This window comes from Zingiber officinale, chromosome 1B (genome assembly GCF_018446385.1).
Source record: "Zingiber officinale cultivar Zhangliang chromosome 1B, Zo_v1.1, whole genome shotgun sequence".
NCBI lineage: Eukaryota > Viridiplantae > Streptophyta > Magnoliopsida > Zingiberales > Zingiberaceae > Zingiber > Zingiber officinale.
The window spans coordinates 4,380,626-4,403,498 of record NC_055986.1 but is presented as its reverse complement, the minus strand read 5'-3'; the positions used below and the strand labels follow the sequence as shown (position 1 = coordinate 4,403,498).

Sequence of the window (22,873 nt, the reverse complement as noted above, 5' to 3'; positions counted from 1 at the left end):
TGTTGTCATATGTAATTGATTGTTTTATCTATAATGAAATTGATTTTTCATCAATGAAATCAAATGAAATTGATTTTAATGGCTTGCAAATTGACGTGGTAGAAGAACATTAACAGCGTAAGTATACACGCCATAGAAAATACATTCCGTAGCATGCATTGTGTACTACGGAAATTATTATTCGTAGCGCACATTGCACACCGTGAATAATATTTGCAGCGTGCAATGCACGCTGCAGAATGTGTTTTCCACAGCGTGCATAAGCATGCTGTCAATAATTTAAGACTTTTAACAGTTTTTAATTGTGCAGCATGCAATGAACGCTGCAAAAGGTGAATTTGCGCGCTGCGAAAAGCCATTTTTGTTGTAGTGTAATTATATCTATACTCTCAAATATCAATTTGACCTAATATATTAAGAGTAATGATTTTTTGAATATAAATGTATTTGAAAAAAAAATTAACGTCGAAATTTTTAGTAAATCAGTAAACTGATTTTTTAAATCCATCGACCGATTTATTTATTTTTTATCAAAGTTGATTTTAAATAAAATCGATTGATGAATCAAACGATCTCGGATTGATATGAAATTGGTTCTATATGTTTAGCTAATTATCCTGATTATATCTTTGATCTCAAACGTCAATTTGACTTAATATATTAAGAGTTGTGATTTTTTGAACACAAGTGTGTTTGAAAAATTCAATTCGTATTTGAATAATCAATGCTCTCAATATATTAGTGATGGTGACTGGGTTTACCTGTTACTGAAGGCCGACAAGGCAATATTCCTCTGATCTATTTTTTTTTAAAAATTAGAAGAGGGTCAATAATATAATTATGATTGGAACGTAGTCATGATTCGGCCATAATTAATTGTAATCTCTTTTTGGATTTATCTTTCTATCCAAATTATAGTTTAGATCGGAATGGACGACCGGAGGCCGTCTCCTGCTTAGCGCCCGTCCCTTACTCGTGATCATGATCCGACCATAATTATATTATGGACCATTATCTTCTCATCTATAAAAAGTTGGATCAAAAAGATCCTTTCTCACTTATGGTCATTTTTATCATTTTTAAACGCAAGCCGCATATGGACTGTCAGCTGGGTTTAATTTACTAAATTATATTTTACAGGTTTAATTTACTGTGCTAATTAGGCTATTCGCTAATTACGAAGATAAAAATGAAATTAATATACAATTGGGTTTAATTTATTAAATTATATTTTACAGGGTTAATCGAAGGGCCAACGCAACAATATTGAACCACTGGCTATTCGCTAATTATATTTTACAAAGGCCATTAGGTTAGAATAAAATATCCCTTATAATTTATCTATTTATATATAATGGAAGGGCCAACAATATTGAACCACTTAACATGATGATTATCACTTTTTGTTTTCTCCAACCGTCTGGCCAGATAAAACTGTAAACGGAAAACTTCAAATGCTATCTTACCATATATTTTTATGGTAAATTTACCAGCAGGCTATCTTCTGGTAGTAAATGCATCTGTTACGTGTTTAATGATAATATTCGAAATTTCTTTAATAATTTTGTTGAACTTTCCTCCTAATCACAAGGATTTCCGCACTTATTAGGCTTATAATGTTCATTTAAACTTGTTCCATACTATGTTAATGGTATCAAAAAAAATTAACAAATATGTGTTGTTCAAAGTGTTAATGAAAATAAGTATTTAATTAATCTACGTATTCTATCACAACAACTGCTAAAGTTTTTTCCCATTAATTAAAAAAAATTAAATCAGATAACATCGAATATATTACGACTGATTTAGTCTGATTTAATCTTATAGAAATTTTCAATCGGTCATTAAAATAAATCAGGAAGCTCTTGTAATAAGTATTTTAGAAGACCAGTATCTTAAATTACGCGTCCTATTTAAAAAACAAAATCTCTATAAGTATAACATAATTAACTGTTTGTATCTAGATTATAACCTGATACTCTTCTATGCACCACAGTGAGAGGACAATTTTTAATTAATCCAACATCTTAAAAAGACGTCCTTTTGTTTTCATTATCATCAAAATGCTTGGTTTAAAGCAAGCAAACAAACTGTTAGACAAATTAAATATTTATCTTTATAATTATATAAAATAAACATTTTTAATTAATGCTTATTGAAGGGTTAAAAGCTACATAATTGAATATTTTTAATTAATCCTGGCTGAGTCAGCTTCCACTGAAATGAAAACGCGCGAAAAAAAATATCTTTGTCCCGTGCCTTTCCGAGCCGAGCGTAGAGGTCGAAGCCCGACGCTTTAGATCTAAAATTGGAAGAAGGGAGAGAGAAAAAATATTCCGGTTTGATTAGAAAAATTAATGTTAGTAAAAAAATGTTCACTTTGCTCTGTGAAATTTCATCTGTTTTTTTAATGCGTTATGACGTTGTAATAAGAAGTTGGTGTTAGTTCAATCTTCTGAATAATATTTTTTTTTAGAATTTTAATATGTCACATCAATATTATAAAAATTTATTGAGATATTTTAATGATTAAAACTCTAAATATTTTTTTTATACATGTAATTGCATGGCTCCATGTATATTACATCAATTTCAATACAAATATACTATTCTCTCTACAATTAAAAAAAATCTGAGTATAATTTTTTAATTTAATATCTTTATATAGTTTTCATTTCATATTTTAATTGATTATAATCTTTAATTTAATTTATTTATAATTAACAATTAATTAATTAATAAATTTTTAATTTAATATAATTTATTATTTTATTTAATATTTAATTATTTTATAAATTTAATTTAATTATAATTATTTATATATTTTTTTAATTTATCTCATATATATTTATTTTTTTAAAAAAATTATAATTTTAATTATTATTAATTATTTATAAATTGAAACATTATAATTAGCTCATCAAATAATTTATTTTTTAATTATTTTAAATAAATAATCATGTAAATTAAGTATTGACTCTACCTTCAAGAGAAAAAATAAATTTAAAAACTCAAACATGTTGTTGAATTAAAAATTCTAAATCTCATCTATAAACTCATAAAAGAATTTTTAATAAAGTTTTTAAATTTTACGAACTTTTGACAAACTCTGCCGTGAAGATGCTCTTAGTTAAAGGGTTAAATTAAAATTCGCTAAATTCGAATAGCTCCCGGCACATGCACGTTCTCATATTTGTTGCACACGAACCAATGCACGGTCTCTAAGGCACTAACTTAAGTTACCAATATGAAAAGTAAAACAAGATGAACAGGGCATTATGCAAACTCTGTACTATCTTAATTCACTATGTTGCCAACTTCTTAGTTCCCTACGCCTAGCGATTTAAAGTGAAGATTATTGGTTACAATTTAAAGTCAAGATTATTTTTATATTGAGTGCAAACAAGAACGCAGGAGAGATTACTGAATTTAATGGGCCAGATCAATATATTTATCTATGTAATTATGAATTAAATAGTCTTAATTAATGCTTGATTAGTAAGCTTCCATAAAAAAAATTGAAGGGGAGAGAGTTTAGTTGTGATTCATATTTGTAATTATATTATATATTAAATATTTTTAATTAATCCTAGCTGAGTCAGTTTCCACTGAACTGAAAAATATTTTTAATGATATTAGATTCAGAAGCATCGCCCGACTTTGCTTTGATCTCCAGCAGCCTTTTAGCAATATTTGCTCACTACTGAGACTATTCTGTAGTTTGCAGAGGCATCGCCGACTCAACGGCAACGACGATCATCTCCTGATCCATTTTATTTGGAGGTAATCAAATCTCGTATGCATATTACTTTGCTATATTAATCCTTAAAGTATAATTTGCCATCAATCAATAGTTATATTTTACTTTGCTACTCTCTCTGTTTTGTTTTTGCTGTTCTTTTGGCTTGCAGATCTGAAAGAAGAGCCAAGATCTTCTCTCTTCTGCAATCAGATGGCGGTGTCACTGACAGTGGTGGGGGGATGGTTCGCGCAGGCCTTCATCCAAACCTTGATCGATAAGGCCAGCGACAAAGCCATCCAACTGTTTGCCGAACGCCGGGGTTTCGCGGCGGACATGGAAACTCTGTGCACGTCGCTTCTGGAGACTCAAATCATCCTTGACAAGGTACAGAGTAGTCAGAGCAACGACACCAAGTGGAAGACATTGATGCAGAAACTCAAGGATGCTGCTTATGATGCTGAGGACTTGATAGATGAGTTCCAATACCATGTACTCAGGCAGAAGATCAATGGTGAAGAAGAGGACAAGGCAGTAAGTGGCTCCGGTGGCCTTCCAAACATTTTTTCTGCTGCAAAAGAAAAGTTGTTTGGTTCTTCTCATTCCTTGGAGGAAGAGGCCATGAGAGCTAGCGTGGTGGAGATTCAAGGAAGGCTGGAGAGAATCGCTAACAGTATGAAGAGCATCATGAATGTGTTACCACCAAATGATAGAGGGAAGCAACCAGATCAGATGAAGTTTCAGTCCAGAGAATCATGCTCTTCCCCGGTGACGGACATATTGTTTGGTAGAGATAAAGAACTAAATCAAGTGGTAGACTGGTTGTTGGGGTCAGCTAATCAGGTGGAACCAGCGTCGGGATTTCTCAACGATGCCCTATCCGTGTTGCCCATCGTCGGTATAGGAGGGGCTGGCAGGCCCGGCCCAGAGGCCGGGCGGTCCTGAGCGATTGCCCAGGGCCCAAGTTTAGATGGGGCCCACACTGTTAAATATTTATATAATATATATATATATATATATATATATATATATATATATATATATATATATATATATTAATTATTTTAAGAATTAAGTTTTATAAATCTTCACTTGCACCTGCTCTTCCGCCGCACAAGCTCATGGCTCAAGTTCTTGGCGGGGCCCACAACTTTTAAGTGATTATATATATATATATATTAATTATTTTATGAATTAAGTTTTGTAAATCTTCAACTGTTGTCTGCTCTTTGTTGCACCTGTTCTTTCACCGCCACACAAAGCTCAAGCTCTTTGAATTTATGCTGACAATCTCCTCTTTCGTATTCTCTTTACTTCTCAGTTTTCTGTTAGATTTTTTGTTTGCTGCGACTCTGCGAGATCGTGACTGCGTCATAGCGAGGCTGCGTCTTTGCCACTTTTCTACACGGCTGCACTAGCACCTCCGACACGTTGCACCTAAAGGTTTTGAGCTTACGGTGCAGAGATTTACAAGTTGTGGCGTTTGTGGGTTATCATCTATTCATCTTTTTCATCTAGGTGTAATTATTCTAAATGATTTAAATTATAGTTTTATTCCGTTTATTTAAATTATAGTATTGAAAAAGGTAAAATCTTGAAATTAATAATATTATAGATGATTTTACACTTTGAAAAATTAGAAAAAATTATTATAAATAATTTTTATTTTATAAAAAAAAATTAAGGGTCTATTTTAATTGTGTCGCCCCGGGCCTCCTGATTGTTAGGACCGGGGCTGGGGGCTGGAAAGACTACTCTTGCTCAGTATGCGCACAAAGACAACAGAGTTCAAGAACATTTTCAGCTCAAGATTTGGGTCTGTGTGTCTGACAATTTCACTGTACAAAGACTCACTAAGTCTATGATAGAGTCAGTAACTCTTAAAAAGGAATATGATAATATGGAGTTAGAATCTCTTCAAAAAATACTCCATCAGCATATTGCACAAAAGAAGTTTCTGCTTTTTCTCGATGACGTGTGGAGCGATAATAAGAATATCTGGCATAAATTCTGTGCACTACTTAAAGTTGGAGCTCATGGTAGCAAAATCATTGTTACGACTCGAGATATGAAGGTTTCAAAAATGGTTAGCTTGGTGGAACCAATTTTGCTCCATGGTTTAGACGAAGTTGCCTTTCGGCAATTGTTCAACAAATGCTCATTTGGCACACTCGACCCTGAAGACTATCCAGAGTTACAAGACATTGGTAGAAATATTGCTGACAAGTTGAAGGGCTCGCCATTAGCAGCAAAGACACTCGGTAGTGTTTTGCAATCAGATTTGTGCCAGCAACACTGGGACACCATAATGAAGAGCGACATATGGAAAGTAAAACAAGATGAAGATGACATTATGCCAGCCCTGCATTTAAGTTATAAATATCTTAATGAAAATTTGAAGCAGTGTTTTGCTTTTTGCCCGTTGTTTCCTAAAGACTATAAATTCGATAAAGCTGAGTTGGTTCGAATGTGGATGGCCGAAGGCTTCATCGAAGATACAAATACAAAGAGGATGGAAGATGTTGGAAGCGACTATTTTCTTGAGTTTGTTAACAGAGCTTTCTTTCAAAAATACAAATTTGGTGGATTCGTGATGCATGATCTTATACATGATTTAGCTGAGATGATTTCTGCGGAAGAGACATGTAGTATTGAAAATAACAGACAAACAAAGATGTTTTCCACTATTCGGCATCTACGAGTAGAAGGAAAATTGCCGTTGGAGGTCTCTGGATACGATAAGTTGCACACCTTGATGTTGAGAAAAAATTCACCTTCCGATAGTCTCTTTGAAAAACTAAGAAGCATTCGCATTCTGAATGTAAGTCAGTGTGGCTTGCAGGAGTTATCTGAACATATTGGTAAATTGATTCACCTCCGTTACCTTGATATATCATGGAATTCTGAAATTAAAATTTTGCCTGACTCATTATGCCACCTTCATAATTTGCAAACACTGGAGATACTAGGGTGTCATAAACTAGAGTCTATACCACAAGAATTGAGTAAGAAGATGGTCAATGTGAGACACATTAATGCAAATAACAAGTTTTGGGGGATGATAAAGGATGTACAGAGACTAACTAATCTTCAAGAATTGCCAACATTTAGTGTTCAAGAGGACGATGGACTCAGGCTTGTACAACTAAAGGATTTAGCACAGCTTCATGGAACACTTCATATTGAAAATCTTGAAAATGTTGTCGATAGCAAAGAAGTACAGCATGCTGAGTTAAAGAACAAAGTCCATCTAACAGAATTGGTGTTAGAATGGAATCATCAGAAGGATGCCAAGTTGGAAGAGGAAGTAATTGAAGGTCTGCAGCCACACGAATCACTCAAAATATTGACAATTAGTGGGTACAAGGGAGCTAAGTCACCTAGTTGGTTGATGCCAAAAGTTCTATCCAATTTGGAAAAACTTGAATTAGTAAATTGCATGGGATGGGATGACGTTCTGCCATTTATTGGTCAACGTTTGCATCTGATTGAACTTCACATGGACGGCATGCCTGCTTTGAAACAACTGAGTCATGAATTTGAAGGCAAGTGTTTTCCAAAGTTGAAAGTGCTTAATTTATGGAATTTGCCGGCATTGGAGGAGTGGTCTTGGACTGAGGGCAAAGATCTATTTCCCTGCATGCGTGAACTTCGTGTTTGGAAATGTCCCAAACTAAAGAGATTACCTCCCTTCCCTCCTTCCCTAGAAATATTGACAATAGAAGACTGTCCCGAGCTCAAATTAAATAGCAAAACGGAAGATGACGAGGAAGGTGGCTGCTACCTACCGCCCTCACTCAAGGTATTAGAATTGGACAACTGTGGCGAATATTCAAAACTTTTGCCTGAATGCTTGCCTAACCTTCGTTTAGTTACTCGATTGACCATAAGGCATTGCCCACATATAACGTCTATTCCTCCGGTTCAATTGGTAGAACTGCAATTCTTGTACATCTCTAACTGTGATGAGTTGAGACGGATGGAGTGCTTAGGACTCCTTAAATCCCTCGAGCGATTGCAGATTGCAGGATGTCCTATGCTGGTTCAATTGGATGTAGAAGATGAACAAGCAGCGAGCTTGTTGTCATCTCTGCGTAAATTATGCGTGGACAACACTGCTCTGCTTAAAATGTCTCCTCTGAGACACTCACTGCCATTCATCACGGAACTTGTAATTGAGTCATGTTCTGAGGAGGTGATATTTGAGGAGGCGATATTGGTGCGAAGCCTCACTGCTGTTACATCTCTAAGATTCCTTCGTTGTGATAAGCTACGATCTCTGCCGGCAGAGCTGCTGCATTGCCTTCCCTTCCTAAAAACGTTAATGGTGTCTAACTGTCCACAGCTCCAATCACTGCCAGAGATGGGACTTTCTCCCTTTCTCGAAAGACTAGAAATATATAACTGTCCACAGATTCAAGCGATGCCAGAGGATGGGCTTCCCATGTCACTAGATGTTTTCATTTGCTCAGGCGATGTTCATCCAAAGCTGAGGGAGCAGTCAGAAAAGTTCTTCGTGGATAGATATAATAGGAGAGTAAGTACCCTTGATGCCCGTTATTTTCATGCATAGAGAGCTTTTATTTTGCATTCCTTCTATCGTATTTTTTAGTTAATCTTCGCAATAAAAGAATCATAGTCTCTCTTTTCACGTATATACGAGTCATCAACTTTTTCTTTGCCATATAGTTTTTTTTTAATCTTTGATAAGTAGCATTATTTGCATGGCTCATTCTTTTCTTGTCTCTTGTATTGCATGTAATTTACACGGTTAACTTATGAAGGCAAGGTTGGAATTGGAATGATAACCTGGACGATTCAATTAATTATCACAAGAAGGATCTGGTTTTTCAAGGACATGCTATGCATTAAAAAGTGGTAAAACTATCTATTGGAGTTTGTTGATAATAATATTCAAGTAATAGTTCTGTGATATGCTATTTTGGCGATATATGATGTCTTTAGAATAGCTTACTATGGGAACAAGATTTGCTATTGTGTCATAAGTGTGCATTTCTTTAATTTTCATTGTATATGCATGAACTTGCTAAATAAGTATTATGACATATTAATATGTCGTCTTGACATTCGAATATTCTGTAACTATTATTATCAATTTTGTGACTTTTATATTTAAATGTGAAACTTGTTTAATAATTATGTTGAACTTTATGCTTAGTCTTAATTCTTAACTCTATGTTTTGTGGTATATATTCACTTATATTTTGTTTAAAACAATAATAATAAAGATACATGAGAATAATAACTCCTTTGTATCATTCATCGTTTCAATATATTGATTATTTTTTGAAATAAGAAAATTCAATCTTTGTACGAGATTTTTCTTATGCATATAAGATAGTTTTTTTTTCTTTTGTCAGTGTATGATAGTTTGGGATGCAATTTTGGTTGCATTATATATATATATATATATATATATATATGTGAACAATTGATTCTTCCTTGCAATCCACAATGGCCAGAGCTTCAATTCTTATGCGAATTTTGGTTGCATATATATATATATACACACCGTGTGAGCTAGTTATGAACTTTTGAGCTATCAAACACAATCCATCCATGTTGGCCACGTTAAGTCAATCAATATTTGACCACTTCAAGTTACAAGCTCACCAAGTTTCAAAAACACCATTAAATCCTTTCGCACTTGATGATCATGTTGGTGTACTAAACAAACTTAACTCTTTGTATAAACATGTCAAAGCAACTTAATTAATTGCAAAGTATCGTTTCACCGACACTTTCTTTATTTGTAAAGGTCCAGTAGCTCTTGACCTATTACAACCTCTAATATTGGTGATAAAAATAAATTATTGTTCTTATAATCTTATACACATAGTTTAAAGCATATTGATAAGTTTGGAAGATCTCATTATCATTAATGTATGGCTCAAATTGGTACTTGAAATTTGCATAGTATCCAAGTTTTGCCCGACTAATTCTATAGGTGGGTAGCCCTCTCCCTAGTTTGCCCACCGGATACATTCAGAAACGCCCACAGTAGGCAGCCGACATCTAGATAATAGAATGAGATTCAATGAATTGTTCCCAAGCTTTGTCTCCCCTTTAAACCTTTATGTGACGCTATTAGACTTGTTTGAGATTGTTCCATCTCCTCACTCGACTAAGTCAAATTCTCTTGGTCAATTCAGTTATAACTTTTAGACTTCTTGCTTACTGATTGGCAGTGTCGTCTAACATATCTAAGAGGTTATATCTGGTGTGTAAATGACTTGCTTATGAATTGGCAGTGTTGTCTAACATATCGAAGAGGTTATACTTGGGCAAATGCATAAGCAAACAGAGAAAGGTGACCCACTGATATTACTGAATAACAGCCTTCATTCATTTATTGTATGGCCAGATGGCTTCTGCATTTACACCTGTTAGATGAGCTTTGAACTTTGCATATGAAGTTAACAGAGCTGAAGCAGATCTAGTTACACCTGTTAGATCAATACTATTATATATGTGAGGATGCCAACTAGTTTAATTGGTAAGCACTACCCTCAAAATCCACCTTTGTCTACTATATTCAATAAACATTTATCAGACGTGCATATTGCTAGCTATTGCATATGTAAAAAAACCTACATGAAAGAAAATGGGGTTTTCTGTCACTGGTTTTCACTTTTGCTTGTTCCTTTGCAATACTTAGATTACCAGGGTTTAACATGGACCAATGTTTGTTGCCTTACATGGTTAGGATGTGATTTACACAGATTGGGGTCCAATCCTCAATTGAAGGCATTCGAATGGAATCTCTATAGAAGGCATCCAAAGTATAGTCAAAGCATCTTAACTGCCCACGCACTTATGGTTAGTTACTTAAATGTATGGTAAAATTTTGAGGACAAAAGGCCTGGAAATATACATAAACAAGCTGAGACAAGACTGCCAATGCTATCTATCAGACAGATCTTTCCTTGTAAAATTTCACTCCACTAAGAAGATTTTTCGAATCCAGAGAGTACTATAAAACAGTTTCCTTGTATTAAACTGTAAATCATTCCTACTTTGGCTAAAATTAAAGGTAAGGCATGCAGAGCAATCAATATCTTTGGCATTATAACAGTTCTTGAAAGAGAGATGGTCCTCCAGCATATTTATGATACAAGACAGAGAAGAGGACACCATAATGGCAATTCTTGAACAATAAACCTTGCATGAGGGGCCATTGGGAAAGGAGTGCCCTTTTAATCCTACTTTGCTATTCCAACCAAAAAAAAAGGCATCATGCCCTACATAATTTATTGAAAAATTCCACCATCAAATGTGAGACTAGCAAATATTGCAAGAGCATATTTTCATACCAGAATCACCGAAGAGTTCTTCAAGAGAATTGGTGATCGATTCCTTGCTTTCTATTTCTCATCTTAGTGCATTGGTAACGAGATATGTATGTGCTAACCAGCCTCAATTATAAAGTCGCCAACCTTATGAAATAATACCTTGGTGTAATAGCCAAAAAAATTGTTTGAGAGGGCGTCATAATTAGCCTTACCCAAAAGATATTAAATAAGAATTGGAAGTAACATTTTCTTCTCTTTTTTTTCCTCTCTCTCATTTACACTCCTATAAATGATTCATCCTCTCGTTGTCTACCTTCTACCTTGGTTTTGAGAATGGAAGGGCAGGGTAAGAACACTTGGCATGTTAAGGTGCCACACCATGATCCTGGAGCAATCAGCAGGAATTCCCTTCAACTTAGTCTCATCTTCTAGGATGACTTCATGCACAAACTTGATTGAATCCTGAAATCACCATCGCCAACAAGGATTAAATGAAGAGGCTTTATAAAGAAAATGTGGTGGTGGGTAAAGAATGGAAAAACCACCACCAGTTGCTACTAGGACATTAATGCCATGTTGCCAATCCTAATTAGGCGAGGGAGAAACATCTGGTAAACATCTTGCATGGGCTAATAATTGAAACAACTGTTGCCAATTAGGTGGTTGATAACCTTTCTTATAGTATAAATAAATAACCCTAAGGCCACCGGATATCACATCAAGAAAGCATCTAATACATGTGTCACTTAGCACTACAAGAAAGCATCTAATACATGTGTCACTTAGCACTACAATTGATTGATAAGTCAATGAAAGAAAAATGAAAGAGATGGAAGCCATGCATGAGTTAGCACATGGTCTTACTAGCTAATCACCGACTATGCTTCATGTTTCATTTTAAGAAAGAGTTCATGTAGAAATAGAAATATATTTCACCAAGTTCAAAGAATGAAGATAAAAAATTCTTCAAATGAAAACTATATTCACAAAAATGGCAAATAGAAGTTAGATTTGCTTTGAAATCTTTTATGCCACTTAAGTGTTCCATAATTTTAATAAGAAAATGCTGAAAGCAAACCTGTGATGTGTCAGGCAATGAGGTAGGGCGCCCCCACCTCTCAGGATCCCACAATATTGAGCTATTGAATGCAAAGCCAGAAATATTTATTTTGGGGGGTTTATGGCTCTTGTCAGTACTACCGAGCAGCAACTTATTGTCATTGTTCAACTCCTCTAAGATCCATCCTTGTACCTTTGATGAGTTACAAACTGGGCCATCCACAACCACCCTTTTCCTGTTTGTAGATACCATTGCTACTGGCCATGCCCCAAAAACCCTAGAATTTTGTGAGAGGCATTAACACTATTTCAGTTGTTGCTTGAGAAAGCGAAAATAGGACAACACAGTTCAACAGTTGGTGTTATATGCTATGGTCAAGTAGCATGAATGAATAATCATAATAGTTTGGCATCAGTAGCAAAACTGTGACCGTTCTTTGACCATGCATATTAAATTGGGACAATTGAGTTTTTTAACAACCTCTACTGGAGTTTGAAAACAATTACATGAGAGACACCATAGAACCGAAAATAACAGGGAAGATAAATAAACAATTACATGAGAGACAGAGATCTTAACTTGACGTATTGAATTCACTGAAAAAGGTACGGTCCAATTTGTGTATGTCGGTAATTATCAAATAAGATCCTAAAAAGTATGTCAGGTAAAACTATAAGTTCTGTAGCTTGCAAACCAGGTAATGTCCAGTACAACAAAGATGCATGTGCAAGAGATGAAGTGAGGGACAAGAAACCCTGGTAGGGGTCTTTAGGAAAGAAAAAGGTTTTCTTGTTACGGATTGGTTAGTTTATAGAAACGGCATCACCTTTGCAAAGTGCCGGGGCAACTTTTGCATCTTTAATTCTACAATTTCAGTTTTGATTGGTTATGAGTGATTCAATGATCAAAATTCATCCAATTTATTAAACCGTTCAGCAATTTCTAGGGATTATAAGAGAGAAGAAAAAATAAATATTTTTAAGAGCAAGAATTGAGAATCTTTATCATTATTAACTAAGTAAGGGTTGAGAATTTTCAATACCAGCAAAGGGCCAAGCAAAGGTATCACACCTACCGAATAATCAATCGAAGAGAGTATATTTTTCCTTTCTCGCGATGCACACTGCCCGCGCTGAAAATAACGCATTTTGAGGTATATTTGCATGTTTAACGCCTCGAATAGAAAAAGAGGAAAGAAAATAAAAACAGAGGAGCATCAAATTCGAAGATCTGGTTAATTACCTATTTTGATCATGTCAAAGTTCCAATGTTGCATTGCCAACCCACTCTAGTAATGAAACAATTTAATCACAACTACAGAATGAAAAAATCGATTATTGGTTGAAAAGGTCAAAGGCTGTGGAAAGGAGCAAGACTTTTGCCTTTCACTTTTCTTTAGCAAAGTGACGAAGATGGGAAATCTCAATGAATCGGATAAGGATTGGAGTTGCAGAGATGCTAATATTGATTCGAGCTTTTAATTTCGAAACAGATGGCAGCAGGAAAAAAAACAAGAAGGCAAAACGGGCGTACTCGATATGTCTTATCTCCTCGAAGAATTGTAGGTCGTAGACGTTGGATGCGGCAGCGAAGTGAATGATCCCAGTGAGTCGGTGGTACTCGACGTGACTGAGGGCGACGTTCCGCTGGTGGTCGGCCTCCGCCTCCGGGTCGGTAAAGTTCTCCTTAAAGGTCAAATGCCTGTACATGACACCGGTGTTCCGCAGCATAGCTGCTGTGGCACCAGCATCCTCGCTCGCCTGAACGACGATCCACAGCAGCGGCGGCGGCACCAGCCGCAGGGTGTGCGCCAGCCGCCGCAAGAACGCACCTCGGAACCGGTCGTCGCGTCGCGTCGTCGTGACCAGGATCAGCAGCCGCTCGCGCGGTGAAGGCGTCACCGCGGCTGCCTCGCGGGGCGGCGGCGGGTCGACGTCGTTGTCGGCGGGAACAGGCACAGATCTGGAGATCTCAGAGAGGGACCTGTTGCCGGTCGACCCGGCAGGCTCGACAACCTGCCCCGCGGCCTCCAAGGGAGCGGCCGGGACGACGACGACGACGGGCGGTCGCTCGGCGGCGCCGATGGAGAAGAGATTAGCTGCGCTCGGCGGCGCGAAGCCAGTGAAGAATCCGATGACGAAGCAGAGCGCGAAGTGGACGAGCGCCTTCTTCCAAAGCTGGATCCTCTTCTTAGATCGATCCAGCGAGCCCATCTCCCTCGCCGAAGACGCGCGGACGGAGAACCGGAACCAATCCTACGAATCCCACCGACAACCACAATAAAGAATAAAAAAACCACCGCAAGGGCCGGAAACACAGCACGAAAACAGAGCTGCCGACCAGGTGCTCGACGGAATGTCCGAGAGAGAATGAATGCCTCGAAGGAAATAGGAGGAGGGGGCTCGCAGCAGCGATGGCCTTGGAGTGGAGAGTCTCGAAGGAAACCCACCACCTAATGGTTTGGCTTGACCATAGAGGAAGTGCGGGGGTGAATCAAGTAAAGGAGGAGGAAATTTGGTATGGGAACATTAACAAACGGAGGTCAAAGTACAGCAGGAATTAGGCGTGTGTGCTGGCGGAAGAGGAATAAGATGGGAATACACAGGATGATGCAAACTGCTCCTCTAGAACATTTTTCATCTCCCGAGGTCATTTCACTCGAACCATCGTCAATTGGACATTGAAATGGAAGTATGACAGCGTTGACTAGGAGAGATGGAAACTAACGTGGAACGTGATATTTACGTCCCTCGGTTCTTTTCAATTACATTAGCAAAGTCTTTTACGTTGTCAATTCCAATCATTCTAACTTATTTTACAAACTTCAACATACATAATTAAATTAAATTTTGTCCCTGTCACACCAGCTGTTGCAATTTGTGGATGTTGTTATCTGAACTAAATGCCAATCGCGTAGCCTGGCCCATGATCTGATACTGATTGATAATAATAATAATAATAATTTCTATAAAATGAGCTTTCAAATAATTATTTAGTTAATTTTATTATATATTAACGGAGTAAATAAGTGTAACGAGAAATGTTCAACCATTCCACGCACTAATTATAAACTCGCCTCGCGATAACCTTCTATTCCCGGTAACAACGTATACGGCCAACAGTTGCCTCCTTTATCGCTATTTTCAGGCCAACAGCAAAAGCGACACAGCCCGTTAATCCATCGACGACACATTTATAGATTTCTCGCGATCTCTTGCCCCCTTCGCGCGCGCTCCTTCTCCTCCCGCGCACGCCCCTCCGCTTGCTCTCGTCTCGCCGGTCGCTGCCACAGCGCGAGATGGAGGGAAACCTGCTGTCGCCGCACATCCGCTCCGCCAGCGACATTGGCGGCTACCCGCAATGGGTCATCTCCAGCAGCGGCAGTGGCCGATCCTCCTCCTCCTCCTCCACCTCTGCTGCCGTTTGCTGGAAGCGCGTTGTCATTGTCGGCGGCGGCATCGCCGGATCCGTCGTCGCCAAGTCCCTCCAGTTCGTCGCCGACGTCGTCCTCATCGACCAGTACGTACTCGTAAACAAGTCGGAGGCGACGTCTTTATCAATGTGGCCTCCTCGATCGTGCTTGAAATGGGAATTGTTTCTTAAACAGGAAAGAGTACTTCGAGATATCATGGGCCACCATGCGGTCGATGGTGGACCCGGCGTTCGCCGACAAGGCCGTCGTCAACCACGTCGACTACCTCGTCAACGCCAAGGTCGTCGTCGCCTCCGCCGTCGACATCACCGACACCGAAGTTATCACCTCGGACGGCCGCCAGTTCCCCTACGACTACCTCGTCATCGCCACCGGCCACTCTGTCTCCTCGCCGCAGAGCCGTAGGGAACGAATGGACAAGTTCAGAGAGGCCAACGCCAAGATGAAGAACTCGAGCTCCATTCTCATCATCGGCGGCGGCCCGAGCGGCGTCGAGCTCGCATCCGACATTGCGGCCTCCTATCCGGAGAAGAAGGTGACGCTGGTCCACAGCGGGCCGAGGCTGCTGGGGTTCATAGGCTCTAAGGCCGGCAGCAAGGCGCTGGAATGGTTGCGATCCAAGAATGTGGACGTGCTCTTGGAGCAGACCATCGATTTGGACACGTTCCAGGCGAACAAAGGTGTCTACATCACGTCGGCCGGAGAGGCGATCGCCGCCGACGTGCACTACCTCTGCGTGAGAAGGCCCCTGGGCTCGGCGTGGCTCAAGGAGTCGGTGGTGAAAGACTGCTTGGACAAGTACGGGCAGCTCATGGTGGACGAGCACCTACGAGTCAAGGGCTTCAACAACATCTTCGCCATCGGCGACATCATCGACGTTCCGGTAAGCACAGGTCATGGCGCGCGCAGAGGAAGAGAAAATTACCCCCTTTTTTCTTCGAAAAGTTGAAAATTTTGATCAAAATCTATCAATTTTAGTCGCTTGACTCAAGTTTAATTATGTGCTGGACAGGAGCGAAAACAGGGGGTGTTGGCGCAGAGGCACGCGATGATCGTGTCGAAGAACTTGAAAGCGCTGATAAAGGAGGCGAACGGGGGGAAGGAAGCGAAGCTGGGGAAGTACAGGCCATCCATGTCGATCGCGATGGTGTCGTTGGGGAAGAAGGACTCGGTGGCGCAGCTGCCGTTCACGACCATGACAGGGCTCCTCCCTGGGTTGATCAAGAACAGAGAGCTATTCTTGAGGAAGACGAGGAAGCTGTTGGGGCTAGATCACGGCTATACCTTCTTGTGATGTTGGGCATGCAGTTGCAAATCTTGTCTATGCCAACTTTGTTTGGGTTTGCGTTCATAAAGAATTATGAATTTCATACGTAGAGAAAGTTATTATTATTCTGGAGATGAATCTCTCAATTTATGTACTTCTAATTTATTTAGTAGTGAATTAAATATTAATCGGATGAACTCGTGACGTGTATATATATATATATACCCTTAACTTTTAGGATTTAGTTAATTCGTTCGATAATATTTTTAATACATTTGAAGAAGTAAAGCCTTAAAAATTATAAAGCCTAAAATAATTATAATTTGAACTCTTTAAATAGATCAATGAGTTTTGATTGAAATTCACTAACTCGACCTAAACAAGTCTGATTTGAACTATTTCAAATCTTATAGATTTTTGAGGTTACAAGGAGTTCAACCGTGCCCTCCATTATTTATTTCGGCTTCTCTAGAGATGATAAAATATTATCGAAAGAATCATCCCAATGTGAGTCTGATTTGAATCATGGGTCTGATTTGAATCATGGGCCTGATTTGAACTATATCATACTCATGATTCCTTACAACTTCAAAAATCAACAAGATTTGGAATTGGTCCAATCAGATCTGTCTAAGTCTATTAATGGGTTTTGACCGAAATCTAATGATGAAACAAGTCCAATTAGACACATTTTAGCTCCCGTGAATTTCTGAGACTGCAAGGAGTTTATTTCAATTTTTCTAGGGGTGTTAAAATATTATCAGAAGAATCATTCCAACATAGGTATGATATGAACCGTAGGCCTGATATGGAATCATACCAGGTCTACATTGGGTTGATTCTTCCGATAATATTTTAACATCTCTAAAGAAGCCGAAATAAGCAATAGAGGGCATCGTTGGATTTCTTGCTACCTCAGAAATTTACAGAACCTGAAATGGATCCAATCAAACCTATCTAGGTCGATCAATGGATTTTGACTGAAATCTACTAACGGACCTAGACAGGTTCGATTTGACCCATTTCAAATCTTGTAAAATTCTTTATTTGCAAGGAGTCCAACGATTTCCCCCATTGCTTATTTCAACTTCTCTAGAAGTGTTGAAATATTATTAGAAGAATCAATCCATTGTAGATTCATATTAGGCCCACAGTTTATATCAGACACACATTGGATTAATTCTTCCAATAATATTTTAACACCTCTAGAGAAATCAAAATAATAAATGAGGGGTATCGTTAGACTCCTTACAACCATAGCAATTCACAGAACTTGAAATTGGTCCAATCAGACCTGTCTAGGTCGATCAGTGAATTTTGAATTCTAAGGTTCCAAGGAGTCCAACAATTCCCTCTATTGCTTATTTTAGTTTCTCCAAAGATGTTAAATATTATTGAAATAATCAGCCCAACGTAAAACTCATATGGTTCCATATTAGATCCATAAGTCATACTCATTTTTATACTACAATAGAAAATGATCCAGACTCATTCAGACTTTTGCATGGCCATTGAAGTCATTTTCTATTTAAACGAAGGGTCAAAGGGAAGAGTTATAACTTACTCTTCGTCGCCTACAAGAAAGGCTTAGTGGTCAATTGATTAAGTCTTCATTCTGTCTTTATAATTTCTAAAAGGCTTGGTTCTTTGATTCGATTAAATGAATTAGGTAATAATTATAATCAAGGTATTTAGGGTAGGCATTGTAATCTCTTTTTGAATCCCATGGGAAATCGACAATAGTTTACTTCACTTCAATTCAACCTTCGAGAAAGGAAAATCTTAAAATCACAATAGGTACAGGAAAGGAGGATCGCTAGCTGGCTTTCCTTCCTTTAGGTCTAGTGCAAGGCTTGGAAGTGGGATTTCTAACGACCTAGATTGAATTGATTTGCTTATCTAAACTATGCTTTTGAACTCAACCTACATATGCATGTTATGTTGGGCTTGATATAAATCATATCAGACCCATAATTCATATCAAGATTATATTGGATTGATTTTTCTGATATATTTGACACTTCTGGAGTAGCTAAAATAAGCAATAGAAGACATCGTTGGACTCTTTCCTGTTAGGAGATTGTTGGTATAATCATCCCAGGATCAATGTTGACCACTTTAACTAAGCTCAAGTGAAGTTGAACTTGAGTTTTGATGTTTGGACAATATGTGAAAAAGATCAAGTAGGTCAAGGAAGATCGATACTTGACTTGACTAGTAAAGTCCTAATCGGAGGTGATCCGGTGATGACTCAGGAGGGCCCACCTCCGAGAAAGATCAGGGCTTCGATAGGTGTCAAGGTCAAGGGGTCAGCTAACTGACCAGCCGATCGGAAAGCTACCCTTCCCTGATCGGCCGAAAGAGCTCGACGAAAGACGGCCAACCTTACGGCGCACGAAGAGAAAGGATACTCCAGCCGATCAGCCGAGGCACAGGCATATAAGACTAAAGAAGTGGACGACCGAACCAATCGAGAGGAATCCAGTCAGACTAATAGCCGACAAACAGGACAGAGGGGACATGTGCCTACATCCCTTTGGGAGTTAGTGCCGCCGATCCCTTTGGGAGTTAGTGCCGCCGACGATCGGCGCAGATGGACAGGAAATCGAACGGCAAGACAGAGAATCGTACGGAAGAAGCTTCCGCCGCCTCTGCAGAGATATGCTCGCCCCATTATGGTAAGATGTCATAGACACCTTCTCGATGCTAGCTTTTGGGGAAAGTTTGGGGAAGCATGTCCGCTCGGGAAGCGTGTCATCTGCTCATCAATGCTCTACATAAGAAGGGAGATCGCCCTCCGCGGAGGTACGCAGGATACATCTCTTGAAGCTATTATTCGTCACTTTCTTCTTGCTCCTATCTTTACTTGCCGGTGTGTGAGTTAAGCGTCGGAGGGTCGTTGCCGGGAACCCCCTCCCAGCTTGGCACTAACGACTTGTGGTTGCAGGAGCATAGGATCATCAGCGAAGACGAAGAGCCACCTCAGTGTTACTTCCCGACTGCCATCTCCTCAACTTCGGAATAGGATCAAATTGTCGTCGTCTGTGGGAAATTCAACCTGAACCCGGAAGCAGAAGATGGAAGAAGCCGGATGACCTACGACCGTAACGCTGACGACAGAAGAATTGGAAAAGCTAATTCAGGCCGGAGTAGCAAGGGTGATGGAGCAGCAGTAACGAGTTTTGGCCGAACGCCCGGCACAAGAGCCAGTCGTCTCAGGATCCGGCCAACCGAGAGATCAGGTTCGCAAGATCGAACCCGTGGCCAACCAGGAAATCCGTAAAAAATCGGACACGTTTGGACCAGCACCCCAACGCGTCGATCCCCTTCCACCGAGCATTGTTCCGGACGCCCTCGGAGGAAGGAGATCGATCCCGTCGAGACCAGGGCTCCTCGTCAATTAAGGCGCCCGAAAGGGATGCTAGGAAGGGAAAAGCGCCACGAGATGATGATTCGCCCGAATGGGTCAACAGTCAATTCTTGAGAGGAATTATGGAGGATCCCCTACCTCGCCATTACACTCCACTGGCGATCGGGCAATACAATAGGAGTGCGGACCCATATGATCACTTGGCCAAGTTCGACAACGCGGCCACACTGCACCAATACACCGATGGGGTGAAGTGGAGGGTCTTTTTGACAACCTTGTCTAGCGATGGTTCACCAGGTTGTCGATCGGGTCCATCCGTAGCTTCAAGGATTTCCGAGTCACCTTCCTGCACCATTTTGCGAGCAGTCGTCGACATCAGAAGACTAGTGTCAATTTGTTCTCGCTGAAGCAAGGTCCTCGAGAAATGCTCATGACCTATATCCAGCGCTTTAACCAGATGGCGATGGATGTACCAGCAGTCTCCACGGATGTACTTGTGAACGCTTTCACCCAGAGACTCATGGAAGGAGAATTCTTTCGGTCACTCATCCGCCGGCCACCGAGAGATTTCACCCATCTGCAAAAGAAAGCCACGAAATACATCAATGTGGAGGAAGCACAGGCGTCCCGCAGAAAAGAAACACCCGCTGAGCCCCACGCGCCAGCCGAACGAAGGGTGCCCAGCAACCACCAACCCCCGCGTGGACCCCGGGCCACAGGAGTACAACAGTATCCCGAGTCAAGGATGCATGCAGTGCATATGGAGACCAATCTACAGAAGAAGAGCAAAAAATGGACCCCAATGTTATGTAAATTCCACCAGTCAGGAACGCACAACAACTGGGAGTGCCGAGGCGACCCTAATGTACACCGACCGAAGCCGAGGGAATACTGACACCACTCTCCCACCCCGGAGCAGCACCCCGAACGCAGAACCGGGCAAAGGACCGATGGTCGGAAGGCGTGTGACCAAGAGGGGCATCATCGGCGAGAGCGAAGCCCTACTCGCGTTTCCGTCGATCGGAATAGGCATCCTACACGAGAGGAAGAAAATAGAAGAAACATCTCCCGCGGAGAAATCAGAATGATCTCAGGTGGCCCGACTAGAGGGGACTCCAACCGAGCTCGGAAAAGCCATGCTCAGTAGTTATCAATTTACGCGGTGGGTTGCGGCAAGGAGAAGGCGGAAGGTCCCTCATGATGACGCGCTGATCATCAAGGTAGTAATCGCTAACTACACCATCCGGCGGACTTTCGTCGACACGGGAAGCTCGGTAAACATTATTTTTAAGCAAGCATTTGATTTATTACAAATTGATCGGGCTGAGCCCCTGCCCATGGCAACTCTGCTATACGGTTTCACCGGCAACGAAGTCTTGCCAATCGGGCAAGTGAGGCTACCCATCTCGATCGGAGAGGAGCCACTGGTTAGGACTCACACCACGAATTTCATTGTGGTGGATGCGCCCTCAACGTACAACATGATATTATGCCGACCGGCCCTCAACGAGTTTTGGGCAGTGGTGTCAACCTATTGCCAAAAAATTAAATTCCCTGTTGGGAAGCTTGTGTGCGAGGTCCGAGGGGACCAGGTGGTGGCCCGGCGTTGCTACGTTGAAATGGTCAAGGAGGAAGCTAAAGTCGCCAGGAAATGCCCACGGTTGGAAGTGAACGTCATTAGATAAAAGCCTTCCACGCTGGTGTACAACAACAAGGAGGAGGTACAGATACACCCCAGCCGATCAGAAGCTACTACTTTCATAGCCTCCGATCTGCCAGAATTAGAGCTGTCAGACAGGCCAACCCGTGGCGGGGCGGGTCGGCCTGTGGTAGGTTAACCATTTGGCGGGGCGGGGCGAGGCGACCCGCCAACTTGGCGGGTTGGGAAATTTCCAACCCAACCCATTCTAAGGCGGGTTACGGGTTTGGCGGGCCAACCGGCGGGCCTATCAATTTTTTTTAAAAAAATTTAAAAATATTTCATATCTTCAACATTTTACTTTGAAAAAGTTTTCTACAATTAAATGTATACATAAACATGTATTTTAAATATAAATGAACACAAATGAGTACTTATGTTGGATGAAAAGTACTATTTTTATTTCAAAATTATAACAAAGAAAGATAATAAATTGGCCTAAAACTTAGCTTACATGTGTTTTTCAACCCGCGGGCCAACCCAAGCCCGAGCGGGCCGACCGCACGGGTCGCGGACCTAGACGGGTCGGCCCACGGCGAACTTGGGTTGATAAAATTCCAACCCAACCAGCTTAAATTATTTTGCTGGGCGGGCCAACCCGACGGGCTCAACCCAAATTGACGGCTCTAGCCAGAATAGCAAAAGGAGGAGCTAGTCGCCTGCCTTCGAAAGAACCACGACATATTCGCCTGGTCGACGCACGAACTGCCTAGAGACGACCCGAGCGTGGCACAGCATGAACTACACGTTCGGCCAGACACTCGACCAGTCAAGCAAACGAAGCGCGACTTCAGTGCCGAGCAAGATTTGATCATTCGGGCCGAGGTTAACAAGCTGCTAGAGGCTGGACACATTAGGGAGATTCAATTTCCAACCTGGCTCGCCAACGTAGTGTTGGTCTCTAAGCCAGGTAATAAATGGCGAGTATGCATTGACTTCAGAGATTTAAACAAGGCATGCACCAAGGATTCCTACCTCTTACCACGGATCGA

At 40.4% G+C, this 22,873-nt stretch overlaps 5 protein-coding genes across 8 annotated transcripts; 4 read left to right on the top strand and 1 right to left on the bottom strand.

The window, feature by feature from the left end:
* The first annotated feature begins 3,633 nt into the window (after window positions 1-3,633).
* LOC122017350 lies at window positions 3,634-4,721 on the top strand. Its single transcript, XM_042575296.1, has 2 exons — window positions 3,634-3,783; window positions 3,912-4,721. The coding sequence occupies exon 2, from the start codon at window positions 3,953-3,955 to the stop codon at window positions 4,682-4,684; it is 732 nt and encodes a 243-aa protein (XP_042431230.1). The 5' UTR covers window positions 3,634-3,783; window positions 3,912-3,952; the 3' UTR covers window positions 4,685-4,721.
* Window positions 4,722-5,639: 918 nt separating this feature from the next.
* Window positions 5,640-8,312, top strand: LOC122056040 (putative disease resistance protein At3g14460). The gene has a single exon (XM_042618171.1). It carries the CDS (start codon window positions 5,640-5,642, stop codon window positions 8,310-8,312), a length of 2,673 nt encoding a protein of 890 aa, XP_042474105.1.
* A 2,475-nt stretch (window positions 8,313-10,787) lies between these two features.
* Window positions 10,788-14,587, bottom strand: LOC122047523 (beta-1,4-xylosyltransferase IRX9-like). Of its 4 annotated transcripts, none has more exons than XR_006130587.1 (5): window positions 13,646-14,584; window positions 12,131-12,389; window positions 11,373-11,514; window positions 11,074-11,211; window positions 10,788-11,001 (listed from the first exon to the last, which is right to left on the bottom strand). XR_006130587.1 is itself a non-coding variant. In XM_042608876.1 (5 exons), the coding sequence occupies exons 2-5, from the start codon at window positions 14,323-14,325 to the stop codon at window positions 11,177-11,179; spliced, it is 1,101 nt and encodes a 366-aa protein (XP_042464810.1). In that variant the 5' UTR covers window positions 14,326-14,367; window positions 14,453-14,587; the 3' UTR covers window positions 10,788-11,176. The 4 variants fall into 4 exon arrangements, 2 of the variants coding, with proteins under 2 accessions (XP_042464810.1, XP_042464811.1); XR_006130557.1 differs by having other exon boundaries at window positions 11,074-11,196; XM_042608876.1 differs by having other exon boundaries at window positions 10,788-11,196; window positions 13,646-14,367; window positions 14,453-14,587.
* Window positions 14,588-15,410: 823 nt separating this feature from the next.
* On the top strand, window positions 15,411-16,987 carry LOC122055259 (apoptosis-inducing factor homolog B-like). The gene is made up of 3 exons (XM_042617006.1): window positions 15,411-15,631; window positions 15,720-16,428; window positions 16,558-16,987. The coding sequence occupies exons 1-3, from the start codon at window positions 15,411-15,413 to the stop codon at window positions 16,837-16,839; spliced, it is 1,212 nt and encodes a 403-aa protein (XP_042472940.1). The 3' UTR covers window positions 16,840-16,987.
* Window positions 16,988-20,304: 3,317 nt separating this feature from the next.
* On the top strand, window positions 20,305-21,077 carry LOC122054163. The gene is made up of 2 exons (XM_042616087.1): window positions 20,305-20,435; window positions 20,480-21,077. Exons 1-2 carry the CDS (start codon window positions 20,305-20,307, stop codon window positions 21,075-21,077), a joined length of 729 nt encoding a protein of 242 aa, XP_042472021.1.
* The last annotated feature ends 1,796 nt before the right edge of the window (window positions 21,078-22,873 follow it).